This window comes from Prinia subflava, chromosome 6 (genome assembly GCF_021018805.1).
Source record: "Prinia subflava isolate CZ2003 ecotype Zambia chromosome 6, Cam_Psub_1.2, whole genome shotgun sequence".
NCBI lineage: Eukaryota > Metazoa > Chordata > Aves > Passeriformes > Cisticolidae > Prinia > Prinia subflava.
Window position 1 is genome coordinate 33,865,029 of NC_086252.1, and position 16,648 is coordinate 33,881,676.

A 16,648-nucleotide genomic window follows, 5' to 3' on the forward strand; every position below is an offset into this window, starting at 1 on the left:
CATATAACAGAAGCCATGTAATTTATATTAGACTCCATGAAATCCATAATTTTAATTACTAACTGAATTTAGCTTTCAGCAAGGCTCACAGACTGAAGGAAACCTGTTAAGTCCCTTTTATTCAGAATATTTCCTTCTTCACATCAAAGCAATACATGTCCATATCAGAGCAGCCAATCAGGATTTCTGCAGAATAAGCCCTGAAAATGAAGAGTGCTTCAAACAGTCTTAAAAACCATGAGATGAATCATTGCTAGAGAGACACTTGTGTTTGTACTTGTCACTGGTGACTTGGCATTTTGGACATACTTAATTTGCAAATTTTTCTACTTTATTTTTCTGTTAGGACTGATTTAGTGTGTAACAGACTACTCATATGGAAAAGGAAGCTCGATTTTCTTTTTTATTATTATTATTTAATATTTTCTTCTAAGTGTAATAGACTTCCACTTCATTTGTGAAATGACAAATATCATACTTTGCACATTCATAACTAGAATAATTCTTTAGAACAGTCCTGGTAATCTTGGTCTGATGGATCCAAAAGATCAACTCTTGACCTAGCAAGGGAAGTTTCCTAAATGGAAGCACCTGCAGAGGATAATTCCAGTTTATCTTGTCATATCCCTGCCTTCATTTAGACTTTTTCCATTAATTTTTTGAGAAAATATGCACCTCACTCTCCTAGGCTATGGCCAACCTGTTGAATCGATTTTATTGTATATAGAAAATTACATCACTTACTCATCTCCATCAGATGATTTCAGTATTGATGTAGGAGCTGTAGTTTAGTAGGAGAATGTACTTGTTAAAAAAGTCTATACAGAACTTTAATTGAGATATTAAATTCTAATTATCATTAACAAAATTAAGTGACTAGCTGAATAGCATTTCATGATTTCCCTTAATATGTTATGTAATTGAAATGAAAACACATCGATTTTTACCCCTGACCTTCCTGTGCAGGTAAATGATGGGGCAGCCTCCAGTTTTGAGAGCTGGAGGTTGGGCCAGCCAGCACATCTGACAGGAATATTGTTTGTGGTATGGGCAATGCCTGTGCCTGAAAAAACCCCAAACTGGTTTGTCTTAGTGGTGGTGCAGGGCATGAGCTGGACTCAAAGACCTGCCCTGCTGTGATGCTCAGGTCAGGCCCAGCTGCCAGATGTGCTGCAGCCTTGCAAACCACTCTGGTCAGACACGCCTTATTGAGGGTAAGGAATAAAAAAGGGAAAAAAATAGCTAGGATTTGAATACAGGCCTAGTTTCCAGCTGAGTAGGCATTAAACTTCCTTTCAAATATTCTATGACCTTATTTTCATCTTCCATAAGGTTGACAAGGCTTTATTCATTTACCTGTAGACTATTTCAGTTACATCTGGTGTTTTTTGTTGTTTCCATAAGGATCAGTGGGTTTGGGCCTCACCTTCTTCTCCCATGCTGAACCAGCACAGGCACTTCTGCAAGCACAGACATTTGGTCTGATGCATTTGCTTCCAAACTGACACTTTTGCTCACAAAGTGCTACAAATGAGAGATAAAGTTCTTTAGAATTTATTCTAAGTCTCATGATCATGAATGTGAATATTTAGAAATATTGAAAATTAAAAATGTTTTGTCATAGGCTTCTCATGCCTCTGTGTTATGTTTACAATTTTTAGTTTTTCCTTTTTTTCCCCAATGATGGGGGGAAGAGAAGATTGACAACGTAATGACCTTGGCTAAGCTGGAAATGGATCAGTACATGGCCTAATATTGAAAGCTGGGATATATTCTGGGCATTGATGGTTGGGCAAGATTTGTGCCAAAATTGATTTTCTTTTGTTCCAGTTAAAATAAATACCAGCTGTTAAAAGAGCTGACCTCGAGCTGAGATGAAAGAATATGTTAAATATGTACTCCCAAAGGTGGTGCTATCACAATAAATAAATAAATAGGGGAATTTGGCGAACTTCACACTTTACACCTCTGGAAACCAAATAAGAATATGTGATTTCATGGTCATAGAGAATCAGCAATGAACTACTTATCCCAAGGAAAAAAAAATCAGAGAAATGTTTTATCTAGAGTGTCACTGCATTTATAAAGGCCCATCAATTTGAAGATATTCTGTTAATAAAAGAATCAGTGTTTTATTCTTTTTTAAGAGAGAAAAAAGCAATTAGTCAAATTTCAGCTGGTTTTTCATCCTCATTAGCAGTTTCCATTGTTATGACATTGTTTTGGCATAGAGGAAAAAGAACAGCCAATTCAGAGGGCACCAATTCAAGAAGAACACACATGTCACAGTGTTTTAATTAGATCTCATGAGCTAAACCTTCTATAAATATTGCCAGAATATTGTATCCTAGTTACAGGCAGTCAAACTGAATGCCTTAAAAACTGGTCAGATGTGACTCAACAAGTGTTTTCTTACATTTTCTTGTGTGGCAGAGGAGTACAGGAAGCTGCCAACCATGCACCATTGAGACAGAGCTGAAAATAAAGTAGACACAAGTCTGTGACCAATCTCCTTCATAAAGGAGCAGGATGTTCCATCAGATTTGAATGAAATTGCTGCTTTCCCATGAGAGCTTATTCTTCTTCTAGCAGAAAATCAACTTAAAAAATTAAAAGGCTGAAGGATCAAATTCCACAATTTCAGTTTGTTGCACTTAGGTTCTGATTCTGACACAGATTTAAGTTTGTGCAAAGTCTTTGTGTTGAGATCTGAAATCTCCGAGATGGACCAGGGCGAACTTCTTTAGGACACATATTTTGGGGCCCTAAGGCATCCAAAAGTGATTCCCAGAGTTATAGTAACTGTTATAATGACCTTGGAATGGCATCATTGGAATTGGAATCACTGGAATTTGTATTGGGTTTGCTCTACCAGAGAGGAGGCTGAGGTTTTGACAGAGTGAGGAATATTAAAATCTAAATATCAATAACAAACCTCACAGCTATGGGGCAGAGAAGCAAAGAACCAGACTTGCTGCCACTCTACACACCTGAAAGAGGACACACTGTAACCAGCTTGGCAAAATTATTTTTATAATCAGGTAGTGAGAGCTCATGGTGTGTGAAAACCACGGGCCCAGGCCATGTCCAGAATGGGAACACACACAGACCTGCGTGTGCTGGTGACCTTCAGGTGCTCCCTTGGAAAAGCCACCTGTGTCAGTGGCTAGCTGCTGTAGGACTCCTGTGACCTGGAGCTAGGAACTTGCCTTCCTGGCCTATGAGCTTGTTGATGTATTCCTGCCACTTTGAAGAGGTAAAAGTGCAGTTTTCTTGAAACTAATTTTAAGGAAGAAACTTGGTTTTGTTGGTAGTCTGAACCGCAAACCTCAGAATTTCTCCTTTTTCTGAGAGGGCAAGAGGCAAGTTTGAACTCTGGGTGTGGAGGGGGCAGAGGAGGAATGAAATCACACTCAAGCTAGAAGAGGGAGCTTATAATCTCTGGAGTGCTGCTCCAGCTCCTCCATGAACCTTGAAAGGACAGATTTACAATTGGAAAATTCTTAGAGTTTTGCTCACTGGAACAAAACCATTTCCCAACAGGGATTGCATTGTCAGCAGAAAAGGCTCCTTGTGCCCAAGCAAGTTTTGTTCCACTGTATGGTAAGCAGGAAGAGAGAGAACTGTGTGTGATAATATTATTAGAGAAAGAACCGTGTATATTTCAATTATTTGTTTGATATAAATATGGGCTGGAGAAAAATGGAAGCTGGTCTTCCTTTCCTCTTGGTGGTGGATAAAATAGGAACAGGTAATGCAAAGAGAAGTGCATTTTCTGCACATCCCTATAGCATCTAGGGGTGTTCTGGTACACATAGGCATCAGATAAGGTACTAGGATTTTTTTTCTGTCTGTGGTTTCCCTGATTCTCAGTGGATGCAAATAAATTTTAAAAAGGGAAAATATTTACTCCTGTTTCCATCCTTTTTCCATTTTCTTCCTGTCTATCTCTCTCTGTTCACCCCCCATCTTCTTTCTGTAGGGCTCAGAAAAACAAGAGCTCAGTTAGGAGAAAAGTTAAAAACATTTTGGAGGAAAATTGGAATTGACATCACAGAGGATAATAACAGAGCTGAAGTTCAAATGAATATTTCATAAATGTATTTACAAGGGATGCTAAGCCACTAAACACTAAAAATGACACCAGCTATGTATGCATTATCCTGTACAGATTCAGAAAAGTCATTTAACAAGCTAAGCTTATGTTAAAATTATAATCAATAAATGCCAATTACAGAAAGAGTTTTATCCCTGCATTTTAAAAGAACAGAGCTATAATTTGCATGCGAATGACATTCTTTTCAAAATTATTTGCCTTTTTTAAGGTTTGGAAGGGTTACAGAGGAAAGCTTGAAGAAATCCTGCCTGGGATGTTGTTCCAGGCAGAGAGAGAGAATGGGAAGAATATTGAGGAAATTATAAAGCCATAAGCTTGACACTTATAACATGCAAATAAAGAGAAGTTATTCTGAAGGGCAATGAGGAGCCAGTATGGGTTCAATAATATTAGAACAGAAGACAGCAGCATGAATTTTAATGATGAATATCCTTCACAACTATAACCTTCTTATACTTTATAATTAATTGTTAGAATTATACCTAGATCCTGCATTCAGAGCCTTAAACAACAGACCTGTACCCCTGGGCAGAGGCCTTCTGACTTGACGGGGTTGTATTTTGGGTGTGTCTGTCAGGGTGATCAGATTCTGCTGCCAGATGCTCATTTCTTTGGCCCAATGTTTCTTTCTGAGCCCAAGAAAAAGAGAAATGTGAGTTAGCAGCACAGGTGGCAAGGGGAAGCCTTGCCTTTAGAGCATGGAGCTTTAAACTGCGTGTCTAATACGGAATAGGGAGGAAATCACTGATGAGAAAACGTGGTGACCCTGGGATACCATTTCTTTCTTTTTAGAAAGGCAAGGTTTTGGATATTTTTGCAGTCATGAAAGCTAAAAAAAAAGTTAGACCAAAAAGCTTCTAATGGAAGAACCCTCATCTATAAAGTTGCTCTTTTCTATAGTTCAGACGAATTGAATATTTCAAATTAGTTTTTTAACTTGTTTTTCCAAAAGGTCATTTCCCTACATTTGCAGTACAGTCTGAAAATTGACCATTTTTCCTTAAACTATGCCCCTCAAAGTCATAGGTATTTATCAAGGGTAACGTGTGTATTCCACCATACACCTTATTTGTTGGGACAAATGACCTATTTTATCGATTCTCTTTCAGAAGCTGTTCTGTTCAGTTACAGATGAATGGGGAAGAAAACTACTCTTTTGACTGACCTCTTTATTTACAGTCTGATAAAGAGGGCTATTGTGTTTTATCCATTATCAATGTCTACTGAAAGTCTCTTTGCTCTTGCCAAGTTCTCTAGTTGCAGCCACGGACCAGTGAAACTGTAAATAAACTTTCCTGCACAGATGGCTCTGGAATGTCGAAGTGAGTTTGAATGATTGCAGCGTTAAGGAATCATAATTCACTGCAGGACATGGATGTGCAATTCCATTGTGCATCATTGCAAAAGAGGCAGAGGTTTTGCCTTTCCATCTCCAAAATGTAGCAGAGCTGTTCCAACTTAGTTATAATCTCCTTAACATACAGTGCATACCTCTGATATTACAGCCCATTCTAGCTCTCTGTGGCATTTTCAAAATATTTTGGACATGAAATTATTCTGCCTTAGACATTGCCAGTCATAATTTCAGCAGAATGGAAGCTCTGTTCTAGTACTGTCAATGAGTTTGTCTGCTGAAATGTTGAAGTCTTTTGGGTTATCACTTGTGATAAAGATCTATGTCTTTGTTCCTGGTGAAAGGTGACAAGAAAACCTGAGACATCAGAATTTGAGGCTGTAAATAGTTAGAGACCTAAAAGTGGAGAATGTTTTGCCTTTTCTGGTTTAGGAGAAGACAGAAGCAAGGAAGTGTTTAGAGAGGAATTATTGTGGCAGCTGCTGCCTCCAAACATCTTTGTGAATGGTCCATGTGGGCTCAGGCCTTTGTGAGTTAGAAACTGAAAAGCTGGAGTTGATCTGTGACTTCTTATGAAAGATAAGTCAAAATGTAGATGTCCAAGTAGATGTCCAAGATGATTTCTTAGTATTTATCCATTGTCCCTTTCATTGGCTTAAGGACCTGCTCTGGCTATCTCAGTAAAAAGGACTTGCAACAATCTGTTCCATCTGGGAAATGTCCAGAAAATAGAAGTGGAAGTCTCTGTTTGTCCTGTGGTTTAGTTACCATCCTCCATATGTTAGGAAGTCAGTGAGGAAAAAATGAGATTCAGGGTGTAGATGAAACCTGTATCTGCATTTCCACCACCACCATCCCAATAAAGGCAGTTGAGTGAATTCACAGGCTGAAAACAAAGAATGAAGCTGGGATTATCTAATCATCTCCTACCCTTGAAAAAGCCCCTGAGAAACAATCCTGCCCTAATGGATGCTGGATTACAGAATGACTGTTGAAAAACCCTAGCCTCTGAACTGTTACTTGTAGAGTGGAATTGGAATATTTGCATTATGAAATGGAAACTATTGAGATTAACAAAATGGAAACAATTGAGAATAATCATATAAAAACATAGAATTAATACATAGTATGAATTACTATATTCAACTATAGTATAACAAAATGTGGTTTTGACTTAATATAATGCCATAGAATGAATATAAATCTGAAATAATATTTTCATATAATGAAAAATATGTGGCAGCTACTACTTTCTTATCTTACAATGTGAGTGTTTTGCTCTGTTGTTGAGTTTAATAGCCAAGGTCTGTAGTTAAAGTAGTGCAAATCTAGGTGGAATTCAATTTGTTTCATTCATACAACAGTGGAACACAGAATTTGCGAATCCACATCCAAGCAAGATGGGGGTGCTGAGCTCAGGGAAACCTCAGGAGCTTAAATGTGACAAAGCAGTTTTGCACAGGGGAATGGAGTGATGAACTAAAGATCTTTTTGCCAGAAGCTCACAGGTCCTGGAAGACCCCGTGGGTTTGGCCCACTGTCCCTGTGCTGCTGGGAGATGGGACAGAGGCCAAAGCAGTACAAGAGCAACAAAAAGGGAAACCAGGGGTTGGAGTCAGCCCTCGGTGCTGCTGCAGCTGGAGAGGCTCTGCCAGAGCTGAGGAGAAGGTGAGCAAGGGAGGCACTCAGGAGGCTTTTCACCTTTAGACAGATAAATGTATTTGTTTCACTGAGTCCAGGGTTTGAGGGAATAGCCTCCTATTAAAACACGAAACACGACTTACTTTCAGGGTTACACTTCTATGCAAAACTTACACCTGACATCTGTGAGGATGAAAACTTTCCTGTTCCCTTGCTTTGTCCCTGCCTCACTGTGAATACCCTGGAGCAACATAGTGAGACCTCACCATCTGCTCTCTGACAATAGTGTTCTCTCTTTCTCTTCAAAAAACCAGAAATTTGGAGTTGCTGTGGGACCTGGGAGTTTCAGCCAGATCCTTTTGGACAAAAAAAAAAAGATTTGACCTCCCACTATGGGAAGAAATAGTAAAACCAGAATGACTAGCAAATGAAGGGATTTGGAGCAGAGTTTCAAAGTTTGGATAAATCTATAAAAAATTTCCTGGGCTTGTGTGCCTGCACAGGACAGCAGAAATTGTTAATGTTAGTCTTACTTGCCTTTCACAGGAGTGAGCACAATTTGTTTATTTATTTTATAAAGTGAGTCAAGAATATGCCATCAATAACTTTAAACATTCTCATGTTTGAACTAGAAGGCAGCTGGCACAAAGAAACAATTACAAAGCCATTGGGAGTTAGCTGACAGAAGATTTTCATAAGTAATTATGCTCTGTGAGTGTGAGGAGAAAGGAAGATAAAGGAGATAATGCCCTTTAAAGGGGATAATGCCTTGATATTTTCCTCATACCCTTTTGCTGTAAAGCTAATGGCAGACACAAACTGAAGTGACCCTGGATGTAATTGGCAATAACAGATCTCTTCCCATTGCAGGTCTTCCAATCCCCACAAATGCAAATACTTCCAGTCACCTTGGTCAGTCTGAACAAGTAGAACTTAGAGGGTCAGGCTCTAAGGTCAGCAGACACACAGAATTTCTGTACTTAATGCCACTTGGGTATAGAGAATGGGTACTCCATTTCCTTTTCTCCTTGACCTCTCTTTTTTACCTTGTATTTCAGATTATTTAATTTAAAAGTACTTATTTTGCCTGGCAGGTTGATGTCAGCTTCCATGTGAGAAAAAGATGAGTCAGGCCTCTTATGTTGAGTCTGGAAATGTCTTTGAAAGTACCAGTTTTACTGGCAGCATAGGACAATTCTGACAAACAAGAGGAAGAATTTAGGTGCTAATCATGTTATAGTTGACTTTTACACGTAATAGAATCATGGAATCTTTTAGGCTGGAAATGACCTTTAAGATGATTGAGTCCAAGCATAAACCTAACACAGTATACACACAGCAGAAAACCCCACGTGTAAAAATCTGCAGTGGCTACAAAGTAATTGAGGGAGCACTCACGGGTCTGGCACAGCGTTCCCACCCATCCTCCGGAGCACTCGCAGGTGTTGGGGCCGACGCACTCCCCTCCATTGAGACATTTCTGCAGGCAGGCAGCTGAACAGAACGACATGGAACAAGAGAGAGGATGTACGTGATGGAGCTGTGTGCTCAGGAGCTGTCTGAGGTGACCTGCTGGGCTTCAGTCCATATGGCCGACTTCCAAAGGAATGGGTGCGTTCTGTTCCTCACATCATCAGTATTCTTGGCTATTTTCTTCTAAAGAAATTTATCTTTGATAACTGTCTGCCGGGAGACTTGGCATTTCTAATGGTTAGCTCATCATCAGCTAAGAATAATCTCTCTATGATGCATTCATGCACGTTCTATGCCTACTACGTGTTCCATGTAAAAACCAGATATCTCCATAGTAAAGTTTAATATTTTGCCTATGCTATTTGTTCAGAGATCCTGAAAGAGTGATCTGGTGTTTATGCATGAGAGACCCTTCCTTCATTATTTCTGAATAAATTATTATTATTATTATAAATTCACTCTGGTTCTGAAATCATATTTACTAGCAGGACCCAAAGGGTAAAAAGCCAACATTTTAATCTGGTTTGCATACAGTATGTCATCTTGATTATAAATTTATTCAGTTTATCTGTCAACTTCATGGTAATGAATAGCCATGTACGGAAGAATATTCCTTGAAAATATTTTGGGGTGAGAGGGGGTTTTTTTTAATTACATTTTTATGTAACTGTAGTCAGAGTTACAGAGTAAGAACACGTCATTCTCAAATTATGCACCAATGACCTTGACACTACATCAGTTTGGAAAGCTTTAGAGCAGGCTTTAGATGGTTCTGTACTTTGAAATACATGACATTTCTCTGAAGAATATAACAAAATATGTGAAGCTGGTAAAACATAAAATCAATGTTTCAAGTTTAATACTATAAAAATGAATTTCCATAACAAGATGTATAACAGAGCTGCATGAAGCAGAACCAGGGTTCCCCCACACTGCTTTTTCTCCTTTGCAAGCATCAAGTGTTTATAGCATTTTGTATTACCTGTACTTAAAACTGCTTTTCCTCAAACTGCTGAAGCAGCAAACCAGATTCTATGTCGGCTTTTAGTATTAAAGGATTGCAAATTGGTGTCGACTGGACTAATTAATGTGATGGGAGCAGTTTGGGATGGGAGCAGAGGTGCTTACGTTTGCTGCAGTGCTTTCCCCTCCAGCCAGAGGGACAGTCACAGACATTTGGGCGGACACATTTCCCCCCGTTCATGCACGTGAGATCACAAACACCTGCAGGAACACAGCAAAGGAAGAACGTGGGAGCTGGGAAATGAGGGAGGACTGTCATGGAGGCTGCAGAAGGTTAGCTGGCTTGTAATTTAAAAAAAAGTAATTTGGAATTGAGGATGTGAAACACAGAGGTTTGATAGGTCCCATAAATCCTTACGGGAAATGCCGTGCTATGTGTTGGAACTCTTTAGTGGAAGTTCTAGTAAGAACTGCCTCACCAGCAAGAGCAGAGGGGCTGATTACAAAGATTCTCAGAAAAGCAAGTGGACAGGCTTAGATTGTTAGAGCTTTCACTTCCATATGGCAAAATTCCTCCTTCACGTTCTCAGATGTCCATTTGGATAAGAAAAGCCTTGATGAGGATGGATTGTTTTCGCACGGTTTTGGGTATGATTTTGCATTCAACCAAGCATAAATCCTGAAAAATCTATTCTTCCATTGCACTTTTGAACCATTACCTGTTAAAGTACTTACCTTTTTACTTTATTCTTTTGTGCAAATAAGATGTGAGAGCTGAGTTGTTCTTTCAAACACAAGAAGCCAGATGGGGTTTTTTTTGTTGATTTCATTAAAAATAGAATAGCTGGTTTTTGTGTCTCTGACTGATTAAGCTGTATTTATCAGTGCTGTTTTAGAACATCCAGCATTAAAATCTCACATTTCTGGGAATTCGAATATCTGCAGTCCCAGAGTGCTGTGATGTAGGGAGATGCCATAGCAGGTACCCAAATTCCTCTTGTCTCTTCTCTCCCTGCCTGCTAAGGTAAATGTGGGAAGCACCCATCAGAGGCAGGGTAATTCAGAAACATGGCAGTGCCAGTGTGGTGGAGTGGGAATGATTTGCATCTTACATGGAAGGAGGCATTGGATAATTGGGTGGAGTACAAAAAGCCATGTAACACAGCAAGCGGCTGGACTGGGGTAGGAGAGCCAAGTCAGGAGGAGTTTGGCAGTCAAGGTGTGAGCTCACATTTATGCCCGAAGGCTCCTGCCATATCCAGAACTTTACAGGCACGGTGGAACTGCCAGTGACTCCTTCCCATCCGTGGTACTCGGTGTCGTTCCTCCCTGCCTGCAGGGATGGGTGGCTGTGGGACACCCCTCGCCTCCTCAGCAGGGACTCGAGGGGTGACAGCTCAACCACGGCAGTGCCTCCATCAGCCCCGAGGCTGTGCTGCCTTTCAGCACATCGGCAGCAGGAGCAGAACGCGATCGCCAATGCTGCGACAATCCTGCCTGCTGAGGTGTCACTGCCTACAGGACCCTGAGTGACCACAGTCCCCCTCAGACCTCTACTGTAGGAGCTGGAATCCTGAAAAGAGCCTCAAAATAGGGATGATTACTAAAAGACAGCATGCAAAAGTGCTGCAGCTTTTATTTGATGAGAGGATAACCTTTTGTTCCTCTCTCAGGGACGATCAGGCATTTTTAAGTAGGTAGATTTAGGTTCCCTAATTATTCATCTGATGTAGTGAGATATTGCTTTTGTGGCACTTTGTGTGCTGGTCTCTGCCTTCAGCCCAGATGCTGCTGCCCTGGCAGCTTTTAGAGCTGTATTGCTGCTCTTGCTTGGCTGCTACATTTGCATTTCGTTGTGTGCCAAGCCTCCTGGATCCCTCAGCAGCGTGACCTGCCCTTAGGCAGGGCAGACATGGCCATGATTGTAGGGGCTGCTTGGACCCCAGCCCTCAAGCTGTCATCCTCCATTTCCTTCTTTCTCCACCTCTCCTGATCCATGCTGCAATCTTGGCCTCTGCTTGCTGAGGCTAACAGGGATCCACAGTTCTTGCTGAGCTGTTACAAAAATGCTGCCACCACTGGTTAAAACCTAGATGAGTTCAAAGGGTCATGGCATCCATAACTCTGAAATCATTTAATCTCTTGTTTTCCCTCTTCCTTTTTCTTTCCCTTCTGATCTCACATCTCCAATAAGAGATTTTTGATCCGCAGTCTTATGTTGTGTTGTATTTGACTTCATATTTCATTTTCAAAACAGCTCAGATATTCAGAATTTAGAAAAGATGAGCCCAAAATATAAAGTTTGTTCTAGATTTAAAATCATTTAGTGGTTTTGATATTCATGGACCACAGTGTCCCCAGCAGTAACCTGCTCTCCTAAAATCAGTTGAAAATCTATAGATTTTGTTTTGAGATCATATGAAATTTGGACATCTTCCCATCACCTCTTAGAAAGTAAAATCAAGAAAAGGTTCACCTTTTTTCTTTCATTTGTTGCTTCCATCTTCTGTGTATTTTTAACCTTGCACAAACAATAACATTCCTATTGTTTTTTATTCTTTTTGTCCTGACAGCAGACTCAGCTGCAGGGAGTCAGATTAGTAATCCAGCAAAGATTTCAGCAACAGGTGGGGTCCAGTCTTGATCTGAATAAAACACATACGTTCAAACTGACTTTCAGCTTTCCATTTCTCCCTTATGTTTGTTCAGTTGCCTTACAAATAATCAAGTAGCTATAAAAATATAGCATGAACTGCCTTCATTAATTATGGCATCTCTGACTTCAGAGATAAATCCAAAGGATTTATCCTTACAGTTCATGATGGTTCAGTACCAAACCCGTTCTGAACTGGAGGAGCACTTCTGCCTGCCTGCCCTTTGGGGAAGAAACTCTGTTTTTGCCAAGGAATTCACAAGCACCTTTAGGTAAATGCATGCAGTGTTATCTCTCCTCTTTTCCTTCCTGACATCTTCACCTTGTCCTCCCTTTCTTTAACTTTCTTAAACACAACTCCATCTCAATACCCATCAGGCAGATTTCAACATTTGTTAATGATAACTAGTTCGGATCCTTTCTAGTCCCACTCCTTGGCCTCTGTGGACGAGTTCCAATTTCAAAATAGCAAACAAAAATGTTCAAGCCTCTCACAGGAAAACTAAATAAATTATCAGACACTAGGAGAGCAAATCAAATTATTGCAATCCTCCCAGGTACTGGCATGACTTTGAAAAGAGTCACTTTTTTTTTTCTTCCCTCCTTTTAAGAAAGCCGTGGCATCTTGACCCAGAGACAGCAGTGGTTTGATAACTTTTCCATCTCTCTTGGGGACTAGTCCTAATGCCATGGATATAAACACATTTGTGTCTTCCCTCTGTTGCAGTTAGGTAGGATATACCAGTGGGACCAGGGGGACTCCTGTGCTATCCACAGCTCCTGGGTGCAGTCAGTGAGTCTCTCTCTTCATCATTCCCTGGCTGCCAGTGCTGTCATTTCCATGCTCCTCAGCAAGAACCAAAGCACAGGATTTCATATGCAATGGTTACTCGAGTCTGTAATGTGCCACAATTTTGCAAGGCTACCATTCTCAGCTTGGAAGCACTTCCACGATCTCATGTTCCCCTGAATTGAGGGTTAGATAAGGCAAGCCTCTGCTGAGGGTGGTAATGCAGGTTGAAGAAGAAGCGTGGCTCTGTGTTGTGTTTCAGATGAGGGGTGATTTTGATAAGGTAACAAGCAGCTGCAGGTGTTAAGATAAAACACAGGTGTTGCACAGAACATCACATAAAATGTGCACAGTCCTCCCACACACTGAAAGGCATTCACAACTTGCTGACTTTTCTGTTTAATGCAGCAGCTATTTCTCTTTGATGGCTTTAATGCATTTTGACCTTACAATCACTTAAAATTTCCTGTGACCCTTTTCATAGCTTATCCCCTCTAGGCTCACTTGACCCAGTGAAGTGCTTCTTGCAACTCTTTTTATCAACCTCCACGAAGCTCCATACCAAAAGCTTCAGCCCTAAAATCCTTAAGGTAGTCAGACCTTCTGTTTTAGCAGCCAAAGCAAGGAATTTATCTGTAAAATAAATATTTCTGGAGATTATTAAATGTTGTGTGTGAAGTGAAGCCTGTCCTCCTGATGTAAGTACCACCAGCCATGGACAGCCACAATTTCAGTGACTTCTGCTGCCTGCCTTTGTTCCCATTGATCTGCAGTAACATTCCTACTAAGATGTACACAGTATTGAGCAAAATATCCCAGTTATACAAAGCCGGAGGGGACTGGGATGAAGTTAAGCACTGGACATGCTTTGCTGGGCTGTGGATGCTAGAACTGACTCTATTGAAGAGTCAGATATTAACCAGCAGCATGTGCTGACCAGGGATCAGAAACGGCCAGACATGTCCTCCAGACTTCCACTGCTTCTGGGGATTATCAGGCAAAAACTTTCCTCGTTTAACCTAAGCCACCTTTAGACAAAAAGACCTCATTACACCTTTTCTCACTGGAAGGACATAATAAGTAGTGAAAAGCTTTTATTTTGTTCAAATAAGACATACTGTCACCTTCATAAAGTCAAAAGAAAAAAGAGATGGAATATTACACCATGGCCCTGCAATCTTAGAAGAAAGAGATCCCCTGCAATGTTTCAGGAACTGAGACATCCATGCCCTTTCCTGGCCATGAGACTGCAGAGACTGGATCTTTCTGAATCAAAAATTACCTGTCGTCACATATCCTGAGCCATGGGCCATGGCTCTGATGAGGCAACAGGGAGACAGTGCATCATGCTGCAGTGCTGATTAGAAGATGTAGTTTTCAAAATAGTTGTGGGTTTTTTTGTTGGTTTTTTGTTTTTTTTTTTTTTTTTTTTTTTTACTGCAGAAGCTGAGTAAATTGACCTGCTTCTGGGTGCATCCTGCCTTTGGATGGAAGAGAGAAAATAGCCTCGAGCAGTAACATCTGTGTGGGCCAGCTAAGGCAATGCATCAGGCTGTATCTTGCTGACAAAGAACACAGAAACACAGCCAAAGGAACACCCACTGGTAGATACATACTTCAACTTATTCCTTAAGTCACCATCCCTGTGCTGACACTTCTGGGTGATTCACAGGCACTGCTTTTATTTCTGGCTGGTGTTGGTTTTGAACTGATGACTTCTCTGTGGGTCCAATGCATATTTCAACTTGTAGAGCAGGGAGTTTGGGCAGTCTCAGGTTTGTTTTTTTGGGTTTTTTTTCGGTGGGTACATGTTGTTTTAATGTTTATTTCCTTCTTGCTGCTTGGTGGTTACCTTGATCTGGTGTGACGTTCTCAAAAGCAAAGAGCTGTAGCTGGGGAGATACAACCCAGTACGAACACAGAGCATGGGATAGATTTAAAAATATCACTGACTGGTCTTGTCAGGCAAATACAGCTGACAGAAGTTGAGCTGTGGACAAAAATGAAGCCAGCAAATGGGAAAGAAGTGGATTTTGTGTTAAAGCTTGCACTTCTAGCCCTTTCAAGTGTTTGTAGATAAAATGTATCACCTATTGATCAAACAAAATGAATGTGGAGAAGCTCTGTGCCAGGAATGGCACAATCATGACACTACAGCCTTAAAGTGTAGGGAGGTTGCTGATCCTTTTCACAGGACACGAACTGGAAGGTCAGACCAGCAGTTTCACAAAATAACACAGTTCAATTGATGGACTGGAAGAAGGTTCTCCATCTCTCTGGGTGCATTATGCACCCAGGCAGCACTGCTCAGATGAAACATTATCCTGACTGCAGAAAGAGAACAACTGCTTGGATGCTTCTAGGCTCCAAATAAAGATTTCATCTTGCTGAGTGATCTCCAATCCTCTAAAATAAAAAATTAAAAAAATCCCCAAATGGGTGTGTTCTGGCCAAAAAAGATGTTTCTAGCAAAGGGCACCATTGTTTGGATTCTACTGGCAGAAACCAGTGGAGGTAAAAAATGTCATTCACCCCTTTAGAGGGTATAACTGATGCTCAACAGATCATTAGCGAGATGGATGTACCAATATATCTGCTGCTGTGAAGGTCCCAAATGCACACAGCTCTGAAAAACACGTTATGGATTCGGGACACCAGCAATCTCTAGTCCCCTTTTTTTTTTCTGCTTCCAAGGGCAGTGAGGAAATAGTTTTGCCCATGCTGAGTTTTAGGCACATATGTTTCTCCACAGCTTGATTTTATCTGAAATTTCTCATCTGTGTTGATTTGGGTTTGTAAATAAAGAAATAACTTTCTCTGCAAGCTCTTTCTGAGTAACCTCAGATGTGTGATCCACTGAATGCCAGTAATTATAGCCACAGATTAAATTTTAGGGAGAAAGAATACTTGTCATGTAACAGAATTGCAAATTTTGTGCAATGCTCTAAAATTTGGATCCTTATCCATATCAAACTACCAATCATTTTGAGGTTTGCTCATCCCTATTTCTCGCTTCACGTACCTCTGGCGGAGATGCAAAGCACTTCTTCAATAAATTACCTTTCTCAATAGTAAAAAAATAATCTCGTAGAAACCTCTGAGGGATGCAGTGCGGGAGAACAAATTACTACAAGACACAGAGGGAGCTGTAAATGTAATTGTGATGGTTGTGGTGACAGTTTGCATTTCTAATATATTCACTTTACCACAGAGCTCTAGCAATAAGAGTTAGTTTGCATGACCTAGCACACATTTCAGAAGAAAAAATGGTCAGAAAAATTATAAACCATATAGATAGCAGTGCAATGTCAGTGCTTTGCCTAATTATGTCTAGGTCTTCATTCTGATGTGTACTCTGATATACTTATGGGGCCTTTTAGAGATATTAAAGCAGGAAATAAATCTAATTTAGTTATTAGTTCAGTAAAAATGAGAAAAATAATTACTACTATATGGAAAAAACTACTGAGCTTTTAGACTGCACTCCTAGAGTCAGTGTGTGATGCACTGCATTCCTGTTTGCTCTCACATTGCTCTCAGCAGCTGATAACATTTTCTGTCAGCCAAGGAGGATCCTGATCTCTCCATCTGTACCTCCCAAAGATTCCCTGGGAGTGAGTGGTAGGCAAGGCTCCTAAACATCAGGAAACCAGTGGG

At 40.4% G+C, this 16,648-nt stretch overlaps 1 protein-coding gene across 1 annotated transcript in view; it reads right to left on the reverse strand.

The window, feature by feature from the left end:
- Positions 1-1,372: 1,372 nt before the first annotated feature.
- The window catches only part of LOC134552441 (von Willebrand factor D and EGF domain-containing protein-like), a 110,230-nt gene continuing 94,954 nt past the window's right edge, over positions 1,373-16,648 (reverse strand). The window contains exons 23-25 of the mRNA XM_063401155.1: positions 9,714-9,809; positions 8,511-8,606; positions 1,373-1,524 (exon numbers count right to left, since the gene is read on the reverse strand). Of these exons, the coding sequence (XP_063257225.1) occupies positions 1,373-1,524; positions 8,511-8,606; positions 9,714-9,809 (344 nt within the window). The remainder of the gene's footprint in view (positions 1,525-8,510; positions 8,607-9,713; positions 9,810-16,648) is intronic.